General features: G+C 49.7%; 1 protein-coding gene across 3 annotated transcripts in view; it reads right to left on the bottom strand.

Annotated features, from left to right (window-relative positions):
• LOC142579341 (uncharacterized) overlaps positions 1-20,861 on the bottom strand; it is a 47,072-nt gene that overhangs the window by 15,628 nt on the left and 10,583 nt on the right. Inside the window, exons 1-3 of one of the 3 annotated variants that reach the window (XM_075689421.1) lie at positions 10,396-10,658; positions 1,713-2,004; positions 107-290 (exon numbers count right to left, since the gene is read on the bottom strand). In XM_075689421.1, coding sequence (XP_075545536.1) covers positions 107-290; positions 1,713-2,004; positions 10,396-10,493 — 574 coding nt within the window. In that variant the 5' untranslated portion in view covers positions 10,494-10,658. Of the gene's footprint in view, positions 1-106; positions 291-1,712; positions 2,005-2,940; positions 3,426-10,395; positions 10,659-20,861 lie in introns of those variants that run through there. The other 2 variants (XM_075689422.1, XM_075689420.1) reach the window with 2 other exon arrangements.

The raw sequence follows: 20,861 nt of genomic DNA, 5'->3' as shown, positions 1-20,861 counted from the left end.
GGATTATGTCCGCGCCTCGCACCTTGGTCACCGCGGCGTGTGTTCCAAAATTCAAGTGAAGCACATGTGGCACGATACCCATATAAATTCTGTTTAGGTTCCTCACCCTGGCGAGTGGTGTACGGCTCAGGCGTTGAGTCCTCGTGTAGAATGACACGGGGCCGGATCTTCTCCGGGTCAAAGTCATCGTCATCCTCTTCGTCCTCTGCTGCCGCTGCGGCAGCAGTGACAAAGCCGCCGCCAATGCGAGAGCTGTATCCACCTGCGCCGTCTTCGTATTGCTGAAGAACCTGCGTGGATAATGATATTGCACGAAAAGCATTGCTACACAATCGCGAGTCTGCCAAAGGAAACGGTAGGCGTGAGAAGGTGTGCGGAAAGCAGCAGGCGGGGGGCTTATAGCAAGTTATTCGGAAGGCTGGTACTCAGTATAGCCATACAACATGGTGAAATCCTGATCATTAATTATAGAAAGAACGATGAAACTCGTTGGTAGAGTTTGGGACACGAGTCTAGGTAAGCAGCGCAACAGCGCTGAACAATTCTGTATCCGAAATGACGTTGATCGATTGCTTCAGCATAATATATGTGCGAGACATCAAACAGCAAGCAAGTAAAGAAAAGTACGAGAAGTCAATGAAAGTTAATTTTTTCTAGTCGGTGCTTAATGCGTTTTCCCGACCTCTGGCAGTGATACAAAGGCTATAGTATACCTTCCCCCACCTGTTTATACTTGTCGGTGAATTCCCCTTGCGTCGACACGATATAGCGAATTTTCATTACCTTCTTGCGGTTGTGTATTGTTTATTCTCACGCAGATATTATGCCGAAACAGACGACTCTTTAGATACAAAGCCTTCTCCTGTATTCGTTTACTGATCTGGCTTACTACATCTGCACGCCGCCAATAAGCAATGCAATAAATAAAAATACAAAGTTTCTTGCATCAAAGCTTGACCAATTACCAACGCTGCGTGAATCAAGGAGAAACAAAATACGCTGTTCCAGCACTTCAGCTGCGGCTAATAGACGGATTGTGGCACGACCCCCTCCCTCCCCCCAAGAGTCATGTAGCAGAGCTTGGCACGATCCTGGCTGCTCCCCACGCCACGTGGCAGTGCTTGGTAAATCACTGCACTCCAACGGTTGCCCGCAAAGTGTCCTCAGGAGGAGAAGCCGAGTAGACGGATCCTGACGCGACCTTCGTCAACACACTAGTCTGTGCCCCCTTGACTTGCAAGCGCATCAATACACCCCGTTCAACGATGCCCATTTTTTAATATACGTTTTCGCATTCCGCATCTCCTTAGCGATGTTTCATAACAGTTAACCCTAGATATTCTTCTACCGTAGTCTTTCGCACGCACAATCAGCACGTAGGCTGCCCAGCGCGCATTGACACTGTAGAACAAAACATACCCGAATGGCTGCGCTTGAGGTGTCCAGAATTTTATCTCGTTTGGGGCTAAAGGACAGTGCGCACTTCCGCTGCTCAACACGACCGAGGCTGACAAAGGGAACACAGTGCGTTAACTCCTGAAATAATGTCGCAGTGCAGCAGTCCAGATAAGACACCAGAGCGACGAGAGTTCCAGAGTCCTTTAGAACTGTTGTGGACAAACAGACCTGTACGGACACCGATTAGAAGCACTCCTTCCAGACAAGACAAGCCTTTTCACTAATGATACGAGCGTTATTCGCGAGGCTGGTACCTGTTGAAGCAGCTGCTCCTTGATAGCGAACTCCTCTTTGGTGCAGAAGCGCTGCAGGCTCGGGTAGTCGCCTTTGATGAACTGGTCCAACAGCAGGATGGTTCGTTCCCGGCATCGCCTCGAGCTGATCGTGAACAGGTGCTCGAGGTTCTTGGAGATTGACGCCCACGTGGTGGTGGGTGGCGTGTCCTTGAACGGATTCAGGCTCACGACTTCCTGCAGCAGCCGGATGTCGTGCTGGCCGGAGAAGCGCATCGGCCGCTTCCGCTTGTCCGTCTCCTCGCCATTGCCGCTGCAAAAACGGGGCAATGACACGAATGAGGCGTGCGGTAGATAGATACTACACTTCGTTAATGCAGGCGAGAATATTGATTCAGAAGGGGTTGCTGCTAAATGTAAAACTAAGTTATGGGGTTTTACGTGCCGTAACCACGGCATCATTATGTGGCGCGCTGTGGTGGGGAGCTCCGGATTAATTTTCACCGCCGGTGGTTCTTTAATGTGCACCTAAATCTAAGCACGCAAGCATTTTTGCATCACCCCCTTTAAGCCGTGGTATAAATGGCAAATGGCGGAGTTACGTTGTTCGGGTAGCAGACAAAACAAAAACTGACGCTTCCGCACAGCCAGAATAAATGTGCTTTGCCGGTGCTTCTGTAAGCCGATAAGTGTTATAGATACGACCAACAGCAGTGAATACATGCGTGGGTAACGGTGCGTGAGGGAAGCGTCCGCACCAATCTAGTTATCTGCAGAGCGGCTGTTCAGTATAGCGGCAGCCACCAACGCCTCTTGGTACGTTGCTAGAACTGCACGCTATCTCGCATACTTTCTCAATATACTCAAGGCGGAACGAACGTAGGCACGTCGGGACTCATAGATGCGATTTCTATGAAGAAGGTCGTTGCAGAAGCCAGAGAAAGTGATACCTCGCAGTCGGTCAGCGGTCATCCAAAGACAAAGCTCACGTTCGTGATCCACTCGGCAACGTTTCTCGCGGGGACGGCGACGCTCAAGAAGCAATTTGGTCTACTGACGTCCTTAGCTGGGAGCCGATAGGTCGTAAGTACTACCGTCGCGGCGCTGCTCCCACCGACGCCGCACAATGCGGAGCGCGGAACGACGACGTACGCGGCGACAATAGACGTGGGCTGTGGACGGGCCAGTCACGACCAGCGGCCGAGAAAAAGAAAACGAAAATCAAAGAGAAAGAACCTTCAAGACGTACCGCCTACGGGAGCTCTTTACGACGGCCTCGAGCGCCATGGCGATATCAGCGGCAGACATGTCGGCCGCTCGAGTGGAACCTCGGTGGTGCGAAGATACGCTACCCGCCGATGGGTGAAAGGGCTAACACAACGGCCGGAGCCTTCGGTCTGCGACGTACAGTCCTCGCGAGTCTACTCCTGCGAATGGAATGCCCCGTGGCATTCCTGGTACGCGAGCTCGACGCGAAGCCGCTGCGTTCTCACGTGGCGGGGACATCGTCGTCGTCGCCGGCGCCAGCCGTCCATGGCGTCTCCCGCGTTTGCGTCTATGGCCGCTGGACCGGCCCTCGCGTGACCCGCGGCCAAAGGGTGCCGGTGCGTCGGCGCAGTGGGCCTCTCGTCTCCGCAGTGAGCCAGTGGAAGGCCGCGAGGGCCAGCCGCGGGCCCTCCGGGGAGGCAGCGGACTATAGCCGCCATGAGCGAGGGCTCACACCCACTCGACCGAGGGCATGTGCGTGGGGCGGGGGGCTGCGGACGCGCCAAGTAGAACGGTGCATAGAAGACGATGACGACGATTTGCGCACACGCTGCGCAGTTCGCGGCGGCCGTTTAAAGCATCTTAAAGCCAGCACCCTTCACTTTGTTGGCACTGGCTACAGTCGGTTGACCGGTACCGGGCAATGTGCAAACCGAGGTTCCCGGGATGGCAGGTGACCCCGCATACGTAAGCGCGGATGCGAGCTCTAACACAAACATGCCGTCGTCTCATTCCATCGTGATAATTCCTTCGTTGCCATGCTGTCGTATTCACTATGTGCCGTCGTCATTTCGTTGTCGCCATAAAGCCGCCATCGTCATTTCGTAGTTGTAACCCATCGTCGTCATACAGTCATTGTCATGCCTTCGTGGTCGAACCGTCGTTGTCACGCCGTCGTCACCATTCCAGAATCATCACATTGTCGTCGTCATACGGTCGTCGTGATTCCAGCGTTGTCACCACACTGCCGTCATCCCGTCGTCGTCATACCATTGTCGACATTACGTCGTCGTCACACCGGCGTCGTCACACCGGCATCGTCAATTTTTCGCTGCAATGCGTGGAAGCACGTTCGAGTACCACAAGTTTATGTCGAGCGCGGCGTTTTCTGATGAAAAAGTGCCCAAACAGGTCGTGCGCCCTATACTTGCAAGTTGTCGCTAAACAAGAACAGCTTTAATTCACAAATACCAATCAAAGCCTCACTTAAACCGGCTCCCACAACGCGTGGATTCCGCAATTTTTTCTTCCATCGCTCGCTCTGGCTACAGCGGCGGTGGCGAGCCTTCTCGGAACAATGCGTATGGCAGCGGCGGAATAAAAGAAAAAAAAATTGCACTCTAAAACGGTAGCCTGCATGTGCTGCGTGTTGTATCGCGCAACCGACTTTCAGTCTCGGCAGGCGCTCGAAAGTCTGAAAAGAAGGTAGTCTAAAAAGTTGAGGCAACCAAATGCAAAACATACATACTTATGCATGCTGCTGCTCGACAACTGATCTTATATGGGATTGTATGTTCTAGATGCCTCTTTTGTAGAAGCCAATCTGCACTTCATGCTTGAAAATATGTAGGTATTTTTTTTTTAGCTGCACCAAATTTTAAAAAAAATTGCTTCTGACAGGAAGCACAATTCTGACCATTGAGCTACAATACTCTATGAGGCGGCCATTATTTCTACAAGAAATATAAAAAAACTAAGTGAATAATTACCATAATTACAATAATGGACGCTTTAATTAGTTACCTTACGGTACATATTTCATTTCACGACTTCTAGCTAGTGAAATTGCGAAGTATATCGACTTGGAACGAATTCTGAGGATGGCGCCAGTTTCGATATATGCGCCGTCCAACTTACGGTGAAAATGCAGTTTTGTTGCACTTACTTTTTGTAGTCTGAACTGCACTGAAGCAGAAAAATAACTGGAGCGCCCATGCATTTCGTCGGACACATAGAAAATTAATACGTCGAAGCTGGTGCAGTCCTGAGAATTCGTTCAAGCAGATACATCTGGCGAACTCGTCGGCTATATTTCGTAGATTGAGATATATGTGCCGTAATGTAATTAAACAAATGTAATTAGTGTAATCACGGTAACTATTCATTTTATATATTGATTTCTCTTAGAAGTAACGGCCGCTCCATCGAGTTATTTAGCTCAAGAGTAAGAATTGTGCTACCTGTCAAAACTTGGCGCTGCTAAAAAAAAAAAAGAAAAAAGAAACGAAATACCTGGTGAAGTGGGAGAACAGGACTAGGTGCAAAGAGGAGAGAACAGGGACGCATCCCTGCCGTTCGTATAGTAGACCATTCTCGCACCTTTTTTTTTATTTGTTTCTTCTTTCACCTTTCATTCCCTTTACTCTTTCCTCAGCACAGGGTAGCCGTGCCGGTACTTAAACTGGCTAACCTCCCCGTTTTTATTTCCCTTTTGTCTCTCTATCTCTCTCTTCTCTCCCACTTTCTCGCCTCTCCCTTTGCAGTACGGCGATACGTGCAGGCTGAAGACAAAACGACGGGTTACCCTTCGTAACTACGTGCGCCGTGAAAGCGAGTGTCAGACCCCTGGACGCGCCCCAACCTTGCGATAGACGACAGAGGCGGGGAATTCCCGGTATCGTGCGGCGTACAACAGCACCGCGCCTTTGCAACCCTTGTGTTCCAGTCGGTCACAATTTCCGGCTGGAGCGCGCGTGTCCCAACTGATAATCAACGCGTGCGGCTATATTTATACGCAGGCGTTCAGAAGACGTCACTCGTGCCAAAGGAAGGGGGCGTGGCGGCGATGCCATAGTGCAGCTACGCTACGGTTCCGCAGCGACATTTTTCTTGTCGGTACCCGGGAGTAACTCTAGTCATGACTCCGCCGCTCGAGACGAAGACGATCCAAAACAATATAGGAAACGTGTGTATACGTGCGTGCGTGTGTTTGTAAGACGAAGTGGCGAGAGAGCGAGGACTCGCCGCAGGCTGCCGCTCCGCCACCTCCGCCCATGAATTGCCACAGCGTGGTGGTGACCGCGCTGCCGAGCTGGGCACCGTGCCAAGGTGAAAGAGGCGGCTCGCGGAGTGGCAACTTGTAATCGGCGATTATTCGCGTCAAGCGCGCGCTTATAGACCTGCGGGTGAGGTCACTGCGACGTAGCGACGGTTTTCTTCTATGCGGCGTAATGCACGGGACCACGAACACTGAACAGGAAGGCGTCGTCAAACGTGCTGCTTCCATTGGCGAGAACAGGCACTAGGAATAGCTGGAAAAGTGTTATTGCGAGGAATGCCTCGGTCCTGTCTCGGCGCTACCAATGAAACCGGCGCGGTAGCCATTCTACAGGCGCTGTCGAATTCCGCCATGTCAAATACGCCATCTAATCAGCTCTGATAGGCTCACAGGGTGGCTACGGCCTCTCCCATTGGCTCAAACCGTCAAAATGGCGAAACTTTGCAACATGGCCACTGTAACACAGTGGGATTTGAGTGTCTAGAATGTCTGGACTGGCTCAGTCAGGAAGTTCTCGTCCAGCAACCAGTGTCCAAAATTGAAATAGTAGTTCAGGTTCTGTCAAAACTCGTATTGGACGATTCATCAGCTAAGTCTGTAATTACAGTTCAAAAGAAGGGGAAGACTGATAGTAATTGCATTTAACAGGAAGATTTAGCTCGGGCGCTCCTATATAGATACATGTAAAAGGAGAATTCATTTTTCTAGGCAACCACTGCACCAAATTTGACGAGGTTTGTTGCATTTAAAAGAAAAACGTAAAATCTAGTGACTGTTTGTTTCGAATTTTTATTTAGGTCATTAAGTTTTTATTAAAAATTGGCAAAAATACAAAATTTTCCGGAAACGAAACTAACAAGTTTACAGCTCTGTAACTCAGCAACGAAAAACGATAATGCAATTTTGTGAATTGCATCTAATAGTACATCTAAAGATGACGAAATTGATATGTTACACATGAATCTGAAAAAACGAAGTAATATGGAAATGCAGCTTTTGCAGAACCCTTGTACACAACGTAACAAATTCATGTAAGATATAAAATCGCCGGCAGAATTTGTGCACTTTCAATGATCTAATGGATGCCGTTTACATAACCGCGATATCTATTCTTAATGCAAATCTATGAATTTGTAAAATTCATGCTTCTATATTTTTCAAGCTTCCGAATTTTTGAAAATATTCTTAGCAAAATACAGGCCCTGAATCGAAATACCGCTTCCAACAGGCATTAGAATTTAACTTTCTCTCTCAAATGCAATAAATTTCCTTGAAATCCGCGCAGGGGTTATCTCAGAAAAACGCTTTTGCGTTTTACATGTGTTTGAATAGGCCGCGTGGGAGTGTGACCCAAACTAAAGCTTCCTTTTAACTGCCCGACAGCAACATTCCTATAGAAGTAGAATATCCTTAATTTCTTGTACCACAGCCGCAGTCCGGGCTGAACTGTTCGTGAGAAGACCAATACAAAAAGCAAACGGCTAGACATATCTTTAACATACTATGTAAACTTTTCTTTTTTTTTTTTAGCTGCACAAATCTTTTAAAGATTGCCTATGGCCGATAGCACAATTCTAACCCTTGATCTAAATTACTCGATGAGGCGGGCGTTACTTCTACGAGAAATCAAAATGTTCAATTGAATAATCAAAATAATTACGCTAATTAACTTTTTAACTAATTACATTACGCCACATATTTAAATCTACGAATTATAGCCAGTGAGGTCGCACGGCGTATCTCATTGTCAAAATGTCCATCGAAATGAATTGGTAATCCAGTTACTTTTGTGTTTCAATGCATACAACAGCGGCTTCTTAAAGAAGTAACTGGAATGGCAATGCATTTCGTGGGACACTTTGAAAATTAATATCTCGGAAATGGTGCTGTCCACAGAATTCGTTCCAAGGGGATACGCCGTGCGAACTCAGCAGCTATAATTCGTAGATGGAAGTATGTGGCGTAAAGTAATTAATTATAAAGTTAATTAGCGTAATTGAGTTGATTATTCAATATAACATTGATTCCTCGTAGAAGTAATGGCCGCCTGATGGAATAATTTAGATCAAGGGTGAGAATTGTTATATCTGCCATAGGCAATCTTTAAAAAGATTGGTGCATCCAAAAAAAAAGAAAAAAACGCCCCGTATACGAGTCATTCCTAAGTACGTATGCGGATGCCTGCCGAGAATATTTAAGCTCTCGTAATGTGATCAGTCGGACATAGACGTGCTGCCGCTATGCAACGATGACAGCTCAATATGATGACAAATAATTTGGTTCTATGGAACCAGATTTTGGCACCGGCCATGGTAGCTGTGGCGTCGCGCTGCTGAACCCGGAGTCGCGGGTTCGATCCCAGGCGGGGCGGCCGCATTTCGATGAGTGTGAAACGCCGAAAACGATCGTGTACTTAGATTTAGGTGTTCATTAAAGAAACCCAGGTGGTCAAAATTAATTCGGAGTCCCCCACAACGGCGTGCCTCATAATGAGATCGTTGTTTTGGCCGTTAAACCGCAGAATCTAAAAAAAAAAAAATTTTGGTCCTTGTATGTATGAAATCTACACTAGCGACGCCGTAGCTCAGAACTTCAAGGTAATTTTGACCTGGGCCCTTCAAACACGCACATAAACTTACGTAGGCGTGTTTTCTGCATTCCACTTGATCTGAATGCGGCCATCAAAGTCAGGAATCGCATCAGTGACTGCGTGTTCAAATCCAGCGCGTCATGGCACTTGAGCCACTCCGGCAATTGTGACGGCCGTTCATACTAATCCGTCCGCAAACCTTCAACAGTGCACTCACGATGACACATTTTGTCGATGAATACGAAACATGCGTAACTTTAGTCGCGATCATCAACGCCGGCTGGCCTTTCATTCTTGTCCTAGAGTGTAAATTCGGCCACGAAAAGCTTACGGGTCACGGAAATTGCACGAATGAAAAAAAAAAAAAATATCCGCGAGGCCGTTGCACGAAGCATCGAATTCAAACTTTCTATTTGTCGTGGTTTTTACGATCTACATAGTGGCCCAGTCTTTCCTTTCTTGAAATTAACAAATTTGGTCGATTGAGTCATTTATTTATTTAACGATTAAAGTAGAACCGCGACGCTACAATGTTCGTGGAAATCGTGTCCCGTAAGCTTTTGCGGCCGACTGAGCACAGCCACCGTTCCCCGAAAGACGCGCGTACAAGGCGCATCCTAAATGACTTCGGCCTTGCATCAGCCGCTGAAATGAGACCTGTCGAAAACCAGGAAAGAAAAGGGCCGGTCGCGCAGGTAATTTCCCGCGTGGGAGGGGCCTTCGTGCAAAGCGCGCACGCGACGGTTGAAACTGTGATGACGCCCGCTTACGTTTATTAATAGTAGGCTAGGAAGCGGGCTATAAGGTTTTATGAAGGCGCAATAGCAAAAGATTACCGTGGCGAAGAGTCGTAAACAGAAAATGGTTCTACACCTACCCAAGTTTCAACGTGTGAAGGTGGCAAGCGTGACTACGAGTAAAGGCGCATTGGCGCTAATAAGCCCGACTACTGCGATAGCGGACGAAAAACAAACAATGCGGCTGGCCTTGCTTGCACATGACCGAGGAAACGAAAACGGCTCGTAGAGGGGGCATCAAAAGGAAACACGAAGTGAAAACCTGAAACCAGCTCTTTCCTGCATGTATGCACAACATCTTTTCCGCGTACTTCGCTTCGGCGCGAAACGTTTGCCCAGAACATTCTAATGAGCGCACTGAGGCGTAGAATGCATGAATACGGGAAACGAGTACTATGGCTTCAGCCCCACGATCACATTTAACAGATTCACGTCGCGCGGTCAAACACCCGTTAACGGGTGCATTCTTGTGAAATACCGACAGACGGCAACACAAACTGCGAACACCAGTGAAATCCCGACCTCACACACGCCTCTTCAGTGACCCAGCGATAACGTGATGCATTCTGCGGGCGCAGCGCTTTCTATCTGCAAATATCTTTATAACGGAACAAAGGCTCACCAAACCCATACCGCTTCCATCCACTTCGTTCTATGAAATCCAACAGGACGCGCGAGCTCATTGAGTATAACACAGTGTATAGCAGACGGCTCCGGACAGCTCTCATGGGAATTCACTGGTGGAAGCAAACCCTCAACCTGAGCAGGACGTTACAGCCGCTTTGTCAGCGCGACGGGCTAGAGGTCGCGCGCAGGACGTCTTGAGTGGACGCGTTACAAGGCAAACGGCTGCGCGAATCCGCACATCTTTATGCAGTGCTCACTGCCAGAAGACAGGCCTCGGGGAACGCGGAAGCGATTGGCAGCCACCAAAAGACGAACTGTGGCTCGCAAGTCCTCCGGCAAAAGATTCGGGCGAAAGGTCGAGCTGTCCGTGCCGTCCACAAAACTACCTGTCGTTGTGACGACTGAGGACGACCGAGCGAACCTTACCTCGAGCTTCCACCCACGGCCGGCTTCATAGCGACCCCTTTCATCGAGGACTGTTCACCTCCGCCGGCCTTGGTCCCGCTAGCTTTATCCGCCACCATATCTGGAGCCCACGTCTTCTATTACCACCTAGACGCCTCCTCGACTGGCTGCTTCGCTCCTGGCGGCCTGTCGACCGGGCCGCGATCACCTGAGCTCCCGAGAGCGAGTTGCGTGCGAGTGAAACGCAGCCAGGACGCGACGTCGCCGGCTTGTCACCGGTACCGGGGGCAAGACAGCAAACCCTGTTCAGTGCTCGAAATGACACGGCGCATCTGCGGCAATCTAGGAAGCTCGCGCTTCCCGCCTTCGCCTCGCCTTGCGCCGTGAACGTGCCGTCGGGGGAGTTCTTCGATCTTCCTTCTCTCTGGTTTCTAGGCGACTTCTGCAGGAGCACCCGAAAGGCTCTTTCTTATCTGCGCGAAAGGCGGCGAGACGCTCAAAACTGGGAAAGCACTGATATGCGTTAAGGCACGTTGGCTCTGAGGATTACAGGCACGTCGCCGAATGAAACACCCCGTCTGTCGGAGCGGAAGGCATGTCTGACTCGCACGTACGCTTGTTGCATGCTGCTAGACGTGCGTTACCTGTCGTGGTGGCGTACTGGCTTTGGCTTTGCGCTGCTAAGCCCGAGGGCGCGGGATCGAATCCCGGACACAGCGGCACGACGGCCGTATTTCGATGGGGCCAAATGAAAAAGCGCCCGGGCATATTGTTCGTTGCGCGTACGTTAGAGAAGCCCAGCTGGTCAAAATTAATCCGGAGTCGCCCACTACGGCGTTCCTCATAATGATATCACGGTTATGGCACGTAAAACCCAACACTTATTTTATTTAATTCTTCTGTGTGTCGCCTCCTTGGCGGCGTCGAAAAACAACGCACTACACTCCTCAGACTCTGGCGTACTGAAGAAAAGCAAAAACAGTACCATTCCGCGAACTTAGCACGGTTATTGTGCTTATCAAACGGCGTGCAACGGTTATGGGGTTGCCTACGAAGAGTGACATCACGCGTGAATGTTGTTACGAAACTGCCAGTCCCCTGCCTCCGTAATTACTTTCCATTATGCGACGGTGATGCCAACCCTTCCCTTGCCGCTGTGGTACCCGGCTCCGTTCCTTTTGTCACATGAGCGTTAGGCAACTATTCCTGCTTTCAATTGCGACGATCTGCTGCTTTATGCAATGGTCTTTTCCGTAATATCGGTTGACGCGTATCGTGCAACAGTAAGTGCATACCACGTGCTGGGCTATTCGCCTGATTACTATATATTTCCATCGAAATCGTGGCTTCCAAACTATGGACATTAACTCATGCCCCGAGTCCTACAGCGTCTAAGAGCGTAACTATATTTCCTAGGTGGCAGCAATGAACGTCTGAACACTTAGAACAAGGAACCATAGCACAGCGTATATATGAACCATAACGCAAGGCATGATAGCTCTCTGGCGTTCGCAACTAGACGTGTTCCGATAGCCCTTCACGTATACTATAAGCGCTTAGTATGCGGTTGCCATGATGATAGATGGAAAATGTACGGCTATGTCCTTCAGTAGCCACTGCTGTTGTAAACGTGACCTGTTATTGCCAGTTCTATCAGCAAAGAAAAAGACCAGGCCAGAACTTTGCATCGCTAACTCTCTAAGTATGCTAATGTATCAGTGCTTTCATTTATCCTTGCGCACTTTCGTTTATCCAGAGTATGTTTCTGTACCTCGTATTTCTTACATGCTTGCGATTTCGGGCACACTGGGACGCGCTCGTGTACGCTCAATAAACCTCAGATTTTCTATTAGGTATCGCTAAAGCGGGTGAAGTACGCCTACAGTGCTATGAAGAAATGCGTAGCCGATGTACGGTATCGAAACTCAGACTTCCGGCACAGCAGCCCAATGTTCTAGCCATTAGGCCCAGATCACACGCTTGTTTCTCCCGTGTCAGGGTCGCTCTGAAACGTTTGGCACGTCCGTCACGTGCCCTCTTTCTCGCATTCTCCCCTCGTGACAGCTATATTGAGACGCTGTGTAAGACAGTACTGCCATGGGGATCGGTCCACACTTGTCAAGCTGCACTGCCTTGGGGATCAGCCACGTTATTTGGGACAGGCTATGATAGCTCTGAAGTGGACGAATTTCGCCTGTAATGGTTGAAAAATCCTTCGCAGATGTACGCAAAACTGAGCAACTGATGCATCAAAGATAGCGAAGCGAGTTCTCACACCCTTCGGAAGTACTAAAGCTCTATTTGCCGACTGTTCTCAGTGATGATTAGTCACTGACGTTCTGCAGCAATACGGCCGCTTCGGGGCTCCCATGAAGACTCCGTTGCTAGCTGCTCTTTACCACCGCAGGCGTATACAAATGTCTAGTTGGCCTCCATTGTGGAGCCAGTAAAATACGACGTGAAAAACAAACAAAAAGTCGAATTACTGGCTAAAAATATATTGAGCAAGAAAGTTGTATAATTGAGTCAGGTGTACGGAAGGTAACCTTTGTTTTATAATCATTGATACTTACGTTTCAGCACAAAAATTTGAGAGCCCTAGGCAGGTTGCGTTTCTGATACCGAGCACGCCGCCACGACAACGGCTCGAAACTGTCCACGCATATTGAGCTGCAGCCCAATTAAACCCTCTGCTTACTCAACGTATCGTTAGCATTCGGACTGTCAAAGTGTGGAAAAAAGTGTATGTGTGTGAAGTGTGGGAAGCAGGTCACTTATGTATATATATGGCGGTGGCGCAGAGGTAGAGCATCCGCTTCGCATGCAAGAGGACCGTGGTTCGAATCCCTGTGCTGCGCAATTTGCCCCCGGATTATAAAAAAATCCGCGTGTTGATAAAATTGCATAAACAGGCCTGGAGTGCGGACTGATCCCGGTGACCAGAACCGGTAATGCACTCCCTGACCAGAGCAGGATTGGCCAACCTGGCGCAGTACTTGGCCACAACCTCCTATATGAATACAACACTCAAACTCCGGCCCTCAGTCCCCAGCAGCTGTGAAGCAACTGACCACGGCTGCGGTCAAACCTGTGACGCAGCAGAGGATGCTCCCTGGAACCGGACAGGCCGCCATTGGAATCTGAACCTGGCAACGTTTAACGCTAGAACTTTATCTAGTGAGGCGAGTCTAGCAGTGCTATTGGAGGAACTAGCGGGCAGTAAATGAGATATAATCGTGTTCAGTGAGGTTAGGAGGAGAAAACAAGCACATACAGTGCTAAAAAGCGGGCATGTCCTGTGCTACCGGGGCTTAGCGGAGAGACGAGAACTAGAAGTCTGATTCCTGATTAATAAGGATAGAGCTAGTAACACACAGGAACTACTATATCATTAACGAGAGGGTGGCAGGTCTTGTCCTGAAACTTAACAAGAGGTACAAATTGAAGGTCGTACATGCCTACGCGCCTACATCCAGTCATGATGACCAGCAAGTCGAAAGCTTCTATGAAGACGTGGAATCGGCGATGGGTAATGTCAAAAGAAAATTCACTATACTGATGGGCGACTTCAAAGCCAGGGTAGGCAAGAAGCAGGTTGGAGACAAGTCAGTGGGGGAATATGGCATAGGTTCTAGGAGTAGCAGGGTATACTTATTAGTAGAGTTTGCAGAACGGAATAATATGCCGATTATGAATACCTTCTTCCGCAAGCGGGATAGCCGAAAGTGGACGTGGAGGAGCCCGAAGGGTGAGGCTAGAAATGAAATAGACCTCATACTCTGCGCTAACCCTGGCATCATACAAGATGTCGATGTGCTCGGCAAAGTGCGCTGCAGTGACCATAGGATGGTAAGAACTCGAATTAGCTTACACTTGAGGAGGGAACGGGAGAAACTGGTACATATGACGCCGATCAATGAGTTAGCCGTAAGAGAGAAAATAGAGGAATTCCGGATCAAGCTACAGAACAGATATTCGGCTTTAACTCAAGAAGAGGGCCTTAGTGTTGAAGCAATGAACGACAATCTTATGGGCATCATTAAGCAGTGTGCAATAGAAATCGGTGGTAACTTCGTTAGACAGGATACCATTAAGCTATCGCAGGAGACGAAAGATCTGATAAAGAAACGCCAATGTATGAAAGCCTCTAACCCTACAGCTAGAATAGAACTGGCAGAACTTTGCAAGTTAATCAACAAGCGTCAGACAGCAGACATAACGAAGTATAATATGGATAGAATTGAACATGCTCTCAGGAACGGAGGAAGCCTAAAAGCAGTGAAGAAGAAACTATGAATAGGCAAGAATGAATGTATGCGTTAAGAGACAAAGCTGACAATATCATTACTAATATGGATGAGATACTTCAAGTGGCTGAGGAGTTCTGGAGATTTATACAGCACCAGTGGCACCCACGACGATACTGAAAGAGAGAATAGTCTAGAGGAATTTTACATCCCACAAGTAACGCCGGAAGAAGTAAAGAAAGCCTTCGGAGCTATGCAAAGGGGAGTGTTGCGTTTCGCCTGCGACACGTGGTTTTGCCGGCGCGACGGCGGCGGGGCGGCGGACATTTTGGCCCGATCGTCGTCACCGCAACACTCATCGCCAGGTGTTTCCAGGCGCGTCTGCGGCGATGCGACCGCCTAGGGATTTCGTTCCAGTCATTGTGCCCGAAACAGGCGATGCCAAAGCAGGGATCTCATTCCAGTTATTGGGCCCGAAACAGGCGATGCCAAAGCAGGGATCTCGTTCCAGTCATTGTGCCCGAAACCGGCGATGCCAAAGCAGGGACCATCTTCTCGTTACAGTCATTGTGTCCGACCGGCAGCGCCACGACAGTGTGCTGCGCAGCGCCACGACCAGGTGCTACGAGATCGTGCGCAGCGCCACGACATGGTGCTACGGCATCGCTACGACAGTGTGCGTCACCATTAGCCCATTGTACATTCACGTGCTCGTCTTTTGAGGGGTTCCTTCTTGCCCTCAACTGCGAGAGTATAAAAACAGCTGCCCCCGGACGCCAGAGGAGGGCTCCGATTTCTTCTGTTGAGTGAAGTGCTCTCCCGTCTCTCTACTTCGGTCAAACCTGACCGCCAACTCTTTGCGATGTTAAAATAAACAAGTTGTTTCGTTGTTACCTGTCGACTCATGCTTTGCCGGGACCTTCGGATGCTTGCAGTTGTACCCCAGGCCGCCAGGCCAACGCTACCCTTGGGGCTTGCGACCCAGGTACAACCACGGGCGTCAGCGCCGAGTTCCCAACAGATCGTACCAGCAGTCCGATCCAAATATCTGGTTGCCAGCGGTGAGATCGCCTACGACTTCAAACAACTGTCTGCCAGCGGCGAGATCACGACAACGGAGGCCAGCAGCAAAGAGATGCAGTTGACAGTATGCTGAGCAGCTCAACGACGATCCGGGAGCAGTGCAACGAGCCCTGTGTGACGACTGGTTGCCTGCAGCGGAACGACTGCGCGGAATTCCTGCCTGCGAGGTTTGGTGAGTGCGGGACTTTCTTCTTCTGAGCGTTGCCAGGCTTTTTGTTAGTGTCAGAAACAGAGCTGGTAATTGTGGTTGTCGTTGCTGCCGGGTTAGTTTGCGGCAAGACAATAGTAAGCAGTAGAGAAAGCAGCATTCAGAGCAGCCATGGATTTGAAGTCGTTGCGCAAACCGAAATTGTTGGAGCTTGCAAGAGAGTTGGGTCTGGATGTCTCAGACAAACTCAGAAAACCAGAACTGATAAAGGCTATTCTTGAGTTAGAGGCTGAGGATGACGAGCTGTCGGAATGCCTTGAGACTATTGAAGAGAGGGAGACTGCAAAAAGAGAAGAGCGCGAACGTAAAGAACAGAAAGAGCGAGAGCAACAAGAGAAAAAAGAAGAGCGTGACCGTCAACACGCTTTGGAAATGAAGCGTCTCGAGATAGAGATGGAACGCGCTCGTAATGGAAGTCAGGCACACGGTGCAGGAGAACGCGTATTGTTCAAAATGACTGACCTGATGCGGCCGTTTAAGCTTGGAGAGGACATTGGTTTGTTCCTGGTTAACTTTGAGCGAACGTGCGAGAAGCAGGGGTTCTCTCGGGAAACGTGGCCACAGCGCTTGCTCACTTTGTTACCCGGCGAGGCGGCCGACGTAGTCGCTCGCTTGGATAGAGAGGAAGCAGAGGATTTCGACAAAGTAAAATCGAGTCTGCTAAAAAAGTACCGGCTGTCTGCGGAAGCGTTCCGTCGGAAGTTTCGGGAAAATGAGAAAGGCAAAAGTGAGTCATATACAGAGTTTGCGTATAGGCTTATGTCGAACATGCAGGAGTGGCTCAAAGAAGAGAAAGCGTTTGGTGACCACGATAAAGTTCTGCAGTGTTTCGGGCTAGAACAGTTTTATAGTCGGTTACCGGAGAACGTGCGATACTGGGTCTTGGATAGGCCAGACGTTTGTACGGTGGCTAGAGCCGCTGAGCTAGCCGAGGAGTTTGTGACGCGTCGAGCTCGCGGAGCTAAGGACGGTCAAAAGGGTGAATTTGGCTCGAAGTTTGAGAGGCCGAAGTTCACACCCATGAGAGCAAAGGGGGACACGCGTAGTGAGGATGCGAGTGAAAGCAGTCCGACCAAACGTAAAGAGACGGCGGCAGCCAAACGCAGAAAGCGGTTCGAGATGAGGCGAGCGCGCTTGTGTTATACGTGCCAGAAGCCGGGTCACTTTTCGGCGCAGTGTCCGGAAACAACACCAAAAGTTGTGTTTTTTTCAATAGGCAGCACTGACGAGAACATGAAGCTTCTCGAGCCTTACATGCGAGACCTCCTCGTGAACGAGAAAGAGTGCCGAGTGCTTCGCGATTCCGCAGCTACGATGGATGTAGTTCACCCGTCTTACGTAGAACCCCATATGTTCACGGGCGAGTGCGCGTGGATCAAGCAAGCCGTGGAAGCTCATAGCGTGTGTCTGCCGGTAGCAAAAGTGCTTATTGAAGGACCTTTCGGAGCGCTTGAGACGGAGGCGGCAGTGTCATCTATGCTGCCACCCCAGTACCCGTACCTATTTTCAAACAGGTCCGATCACCTCCTGCGCGAGAAGGGGCTTTTGTTTGGTGAAGCTAGTGTTCAGGCCTTAACCAGATCGAAGGTTCGGGAGCTCGCTGCAAAGGCGGTAGTTGCGGGGCCGACGTTATCAAACAACGAAAAAGGGTCAGAGGCGCAGCAAGCTGATATTCAGAGCACGCCCGAACTGAATAAACTAGAGTCTGTAACGTTAAAGGCGCCAGATACTGGAGAGGAAACGCCCGACGCGGGAAAGTTAGAAGAGCTATCTACTGATTTGCTCATCGCGCCTACGTCAGACGGACTTGATAGGTTGCTAAAAGTCAGCCGGACGGCTTTGATAGCCGAGCAAAAAAAGGATGGCAGCCTGGAAAACGTGCGCTGCAATGTCAAAGAAGGTATCGCCAGGAAAACTGCGCGTTTTGTGGAAAGAGGTGGAGTCCTGTACCGGAAGTATCTAGACCGCCGAGGAGTGGAGTTCGATCAGCTGGTCGTGCCTCAATGCTATCGTCAGGATCTGTTGCGCTTGTCACATGGGGGTTCGTGGTCCGGACACCTAGGAGTTAAGAAAACTAAGGACCGTCTCTTGCAAGAGTACTATTGGCCAGGGTGTTTTCGGGACGCAGACCATTTCGTGAGGACATGTGACACTTGTCAGCGGGTGGGCAAACCAGGGGACAAATCGAGGGCGCCGTTGAAATTGGTACCTATCATTACGGAGCCTTTTAGACGGCTCGTTATTGATACAGTGGGACCTCTGCCGGTAACAGCCACGGGGTACAGACACATTTTGACTGTGATCTGCCCAGCGACAAAGTTCCCTGAAGCAGTGCCGCTTAAAGAACTCAGCTCAGTTGAGATAGTTAATGCACTACTGTCCATATTTGCGCGAGTTGGTTTTCCTGCAGAAATTCAATCAGATCAGGGCACAGTGTTTACTAGCGCTTTGACGACAACTTTTCTCGAAAGGTGTGGGGTAAAGCTGCTACACAGCTCAGTGTACCACCCACAGTCGAATTCCGTTGAGAAGCTCCACTCCGTCATGAAGCGCGTGTTGAGAGCCTTGTGTTTTGAACATCAAACTGACTGGGAGCTGTGTCTGCCTGGGGTGATGTTTGCTTTAAGGACCGCGCCGCATGCGGCTACGGGGTTTTCGCCAGCTGAACTGGTGTACGGTCGCTCGCTTCGATCTCCGCTTCGCATGCTTCGAGAATCATGGGAAGGTAGGGGCGACGACCCAGTCGTGGTGGAGTACGTGCTTAAGCTCCTCGAACGCTTAAGAAGGGCACAGGAGTTGTCAGGTGAAGCAATGACAAAGGCCCAGCAGAGGGCCAAGGTTTATTATGATCGGACAGCCAGGGCCCGTCGTTTTGAGGTTGGCGATGAGGTCATGATATTGCGCACATCGCTAAACAACAAACTAGACGTGCAGTGGGAGGGCCCAGCGCGAATTGTTCAGAAACTGTCGGACGTTAACTACGTGGTAAGTCTGCCAGGAAAGCGGAAAGCACAGCAAGTTTACCACTGTAATCTGCTCAAACCTTATAGACAAAGGGAAGCAGTGGTGTGCATGATGGTAAACGTTCCTGAAGAGCTTCCGGTCGAGCTTCCGGGACTAGGCTCAGTGACGAACAGGGAAGACACCGGTCAAGTCATTAGTGACCTTATCAGTAAAGCACCGCTGTCGCCTGAGCAGAAAACCGAACTACACCAGCTATTACAAGAGTTTCAAGGTCTGTTCTCTGAGAGGCCTGGTAGGACTTCTGTACTTACTCATGATATAGAACTTACCTCCACAGAGCCAGTACGATCCAAGGCGTATCGGGTGTCACCCCGCCAGAGCGATATTATGGAGGCTGAGGTAAAGAAAATGCTACAGCTCGGTGTTATTGAGGCAGGTGAGAGTGATTATACCTCCCCTTTGATTTTAGTTGAGGTACCGGGCAAGGAACCTCGTCCTTGCGTCGACTACCGCAGGCTTAATTCCATCACTAAGGATCAAATTTATCCGATCCCTAACATCGAGGAGCGCCTTGAGAAAGTTAGTAGCGCTCAGTTTATTTCCACCCTAGATCTTGTCAGGGGTTATTGGCAGGTTCCACTTACAGAAGAGGCTAGTAGGTATGCGGCGTTCATTTCACCAATGGGAACATTCCGTCCTAAAGTGTTGAGTTTTGGTTTGAAGAACGCGCCATACTGTTTTTCAAGTCTCATGGATAAAGTGTTGCGGGGACAGCAAGAATTCGCTTTACCGTATCTAGACGACGTAGCGATATTCTCCGCATCCTGGTCTGAGCATATGACACACTTGCGGGCAGTGCTAACCCGCCTGCGCGAAGCAGGCTTGACAGTAAAGGCTCCTAAGTGCCAGTTAGCACAGGCCGAGGTTGTCTACCTCGGTCACGTGATTGGTCAGGGTCGTCGCCGCCCCTCTGAAATAAAAGTGGCCGCTGTGCGAGACTTTCCGCAACCGCGCACAAAGACCGATATTCGGTCGTTCTTAGGTGTCGCCGGCTACTATCAGAGGTACATCCCTAGGTACTCTGATATCGCGGCTCCCCTGACGGATGCTCTAAGAAAGACAGAGCCTCAAACAGTCGTCTGGGACGAGACAAAGGAAAGAGCTTTTAGCGCCCTAAAGAGTGCCCTAACAAGCCAGCCTGTGCTACGATCGCCAGACTATACAAAAGGGTTCATTGTTCAGTGCGATGCTAGTGAGCGAGGCATGGGCGTTGTACTGTGCCAACGGGAAAATGGAGAAGTAGAACACCCCGTCCTGTATGCTAGTCGTAAGCTGACCAGTCGTGAGCAGGCGTATAGCGCCACCGAGAAAGAGTGTGCATGTCTCGTGTGGGCCGTTCAGAAATTGTCATGCTATCTAGCCGGCTCGAGGTTTATCATTGAGACAGATCACTGCCCTCTCCAATGGCTGCAGACCATCTCTCCCAAAAATGGCCGCCTCCTGCGCTGGAGCCTCGCTTTACAACAATATTCCTTTGAGGTGCGTTACAAAAAGGGGAGTCTCAACGGTAACGCCGATGGCTTAAGTCGAAGCCCCTAACGTAGGAATCAGCCTCAAAATTGTTTGTTACTGATGTTTTTCTTCCTGAGGCAGGATTTTTTTTAACATATTGCTTTTGTTTAGTGTTTCAAAGTGATGATATGCTTTCTAGTGCAATTTTTCAATTTGTGGACGCGTTCTGAGTGATGCTAGACTACTGTAAGGAACTAGGCAGTGGTATAAAAAGGGGAAAGAGCCTGGCAGGGCTTAGTGAGGGTTGTGCCGTGCTTGCTGACTGAGCGGTTGAGTTTTCAGCGTAGTTCTAACGCTTGCCGGGAACGAGAACAAAAATGTGAACTCTCCCGAAGTCACTTTGCAGTGTCCCGTGCGAACCTGAACGAGAGAACGAGGCCTTCTCTGTGCGCTGCGCTCAAGAAACGTCAAGG

Source organism: Dermacentor variabilis, chromosome 4, assembly GCF_050947875.1.
Source record: "Dermacentor variabilis isolate Ectoservices chromosome 4, ASM5094787v1, whole genome shotgun sequence".
Taxonomy (NCBI): domain Eukaryota; kingdom Metazoa; phylum Arthropoda; class Arachnida; order Ixodida; family Ixodidae; genus Dermacentor; species Dermacentor variabilis.
This window is presented reverse-complemented; position numbering and strand designations above follow the sequence as displayed.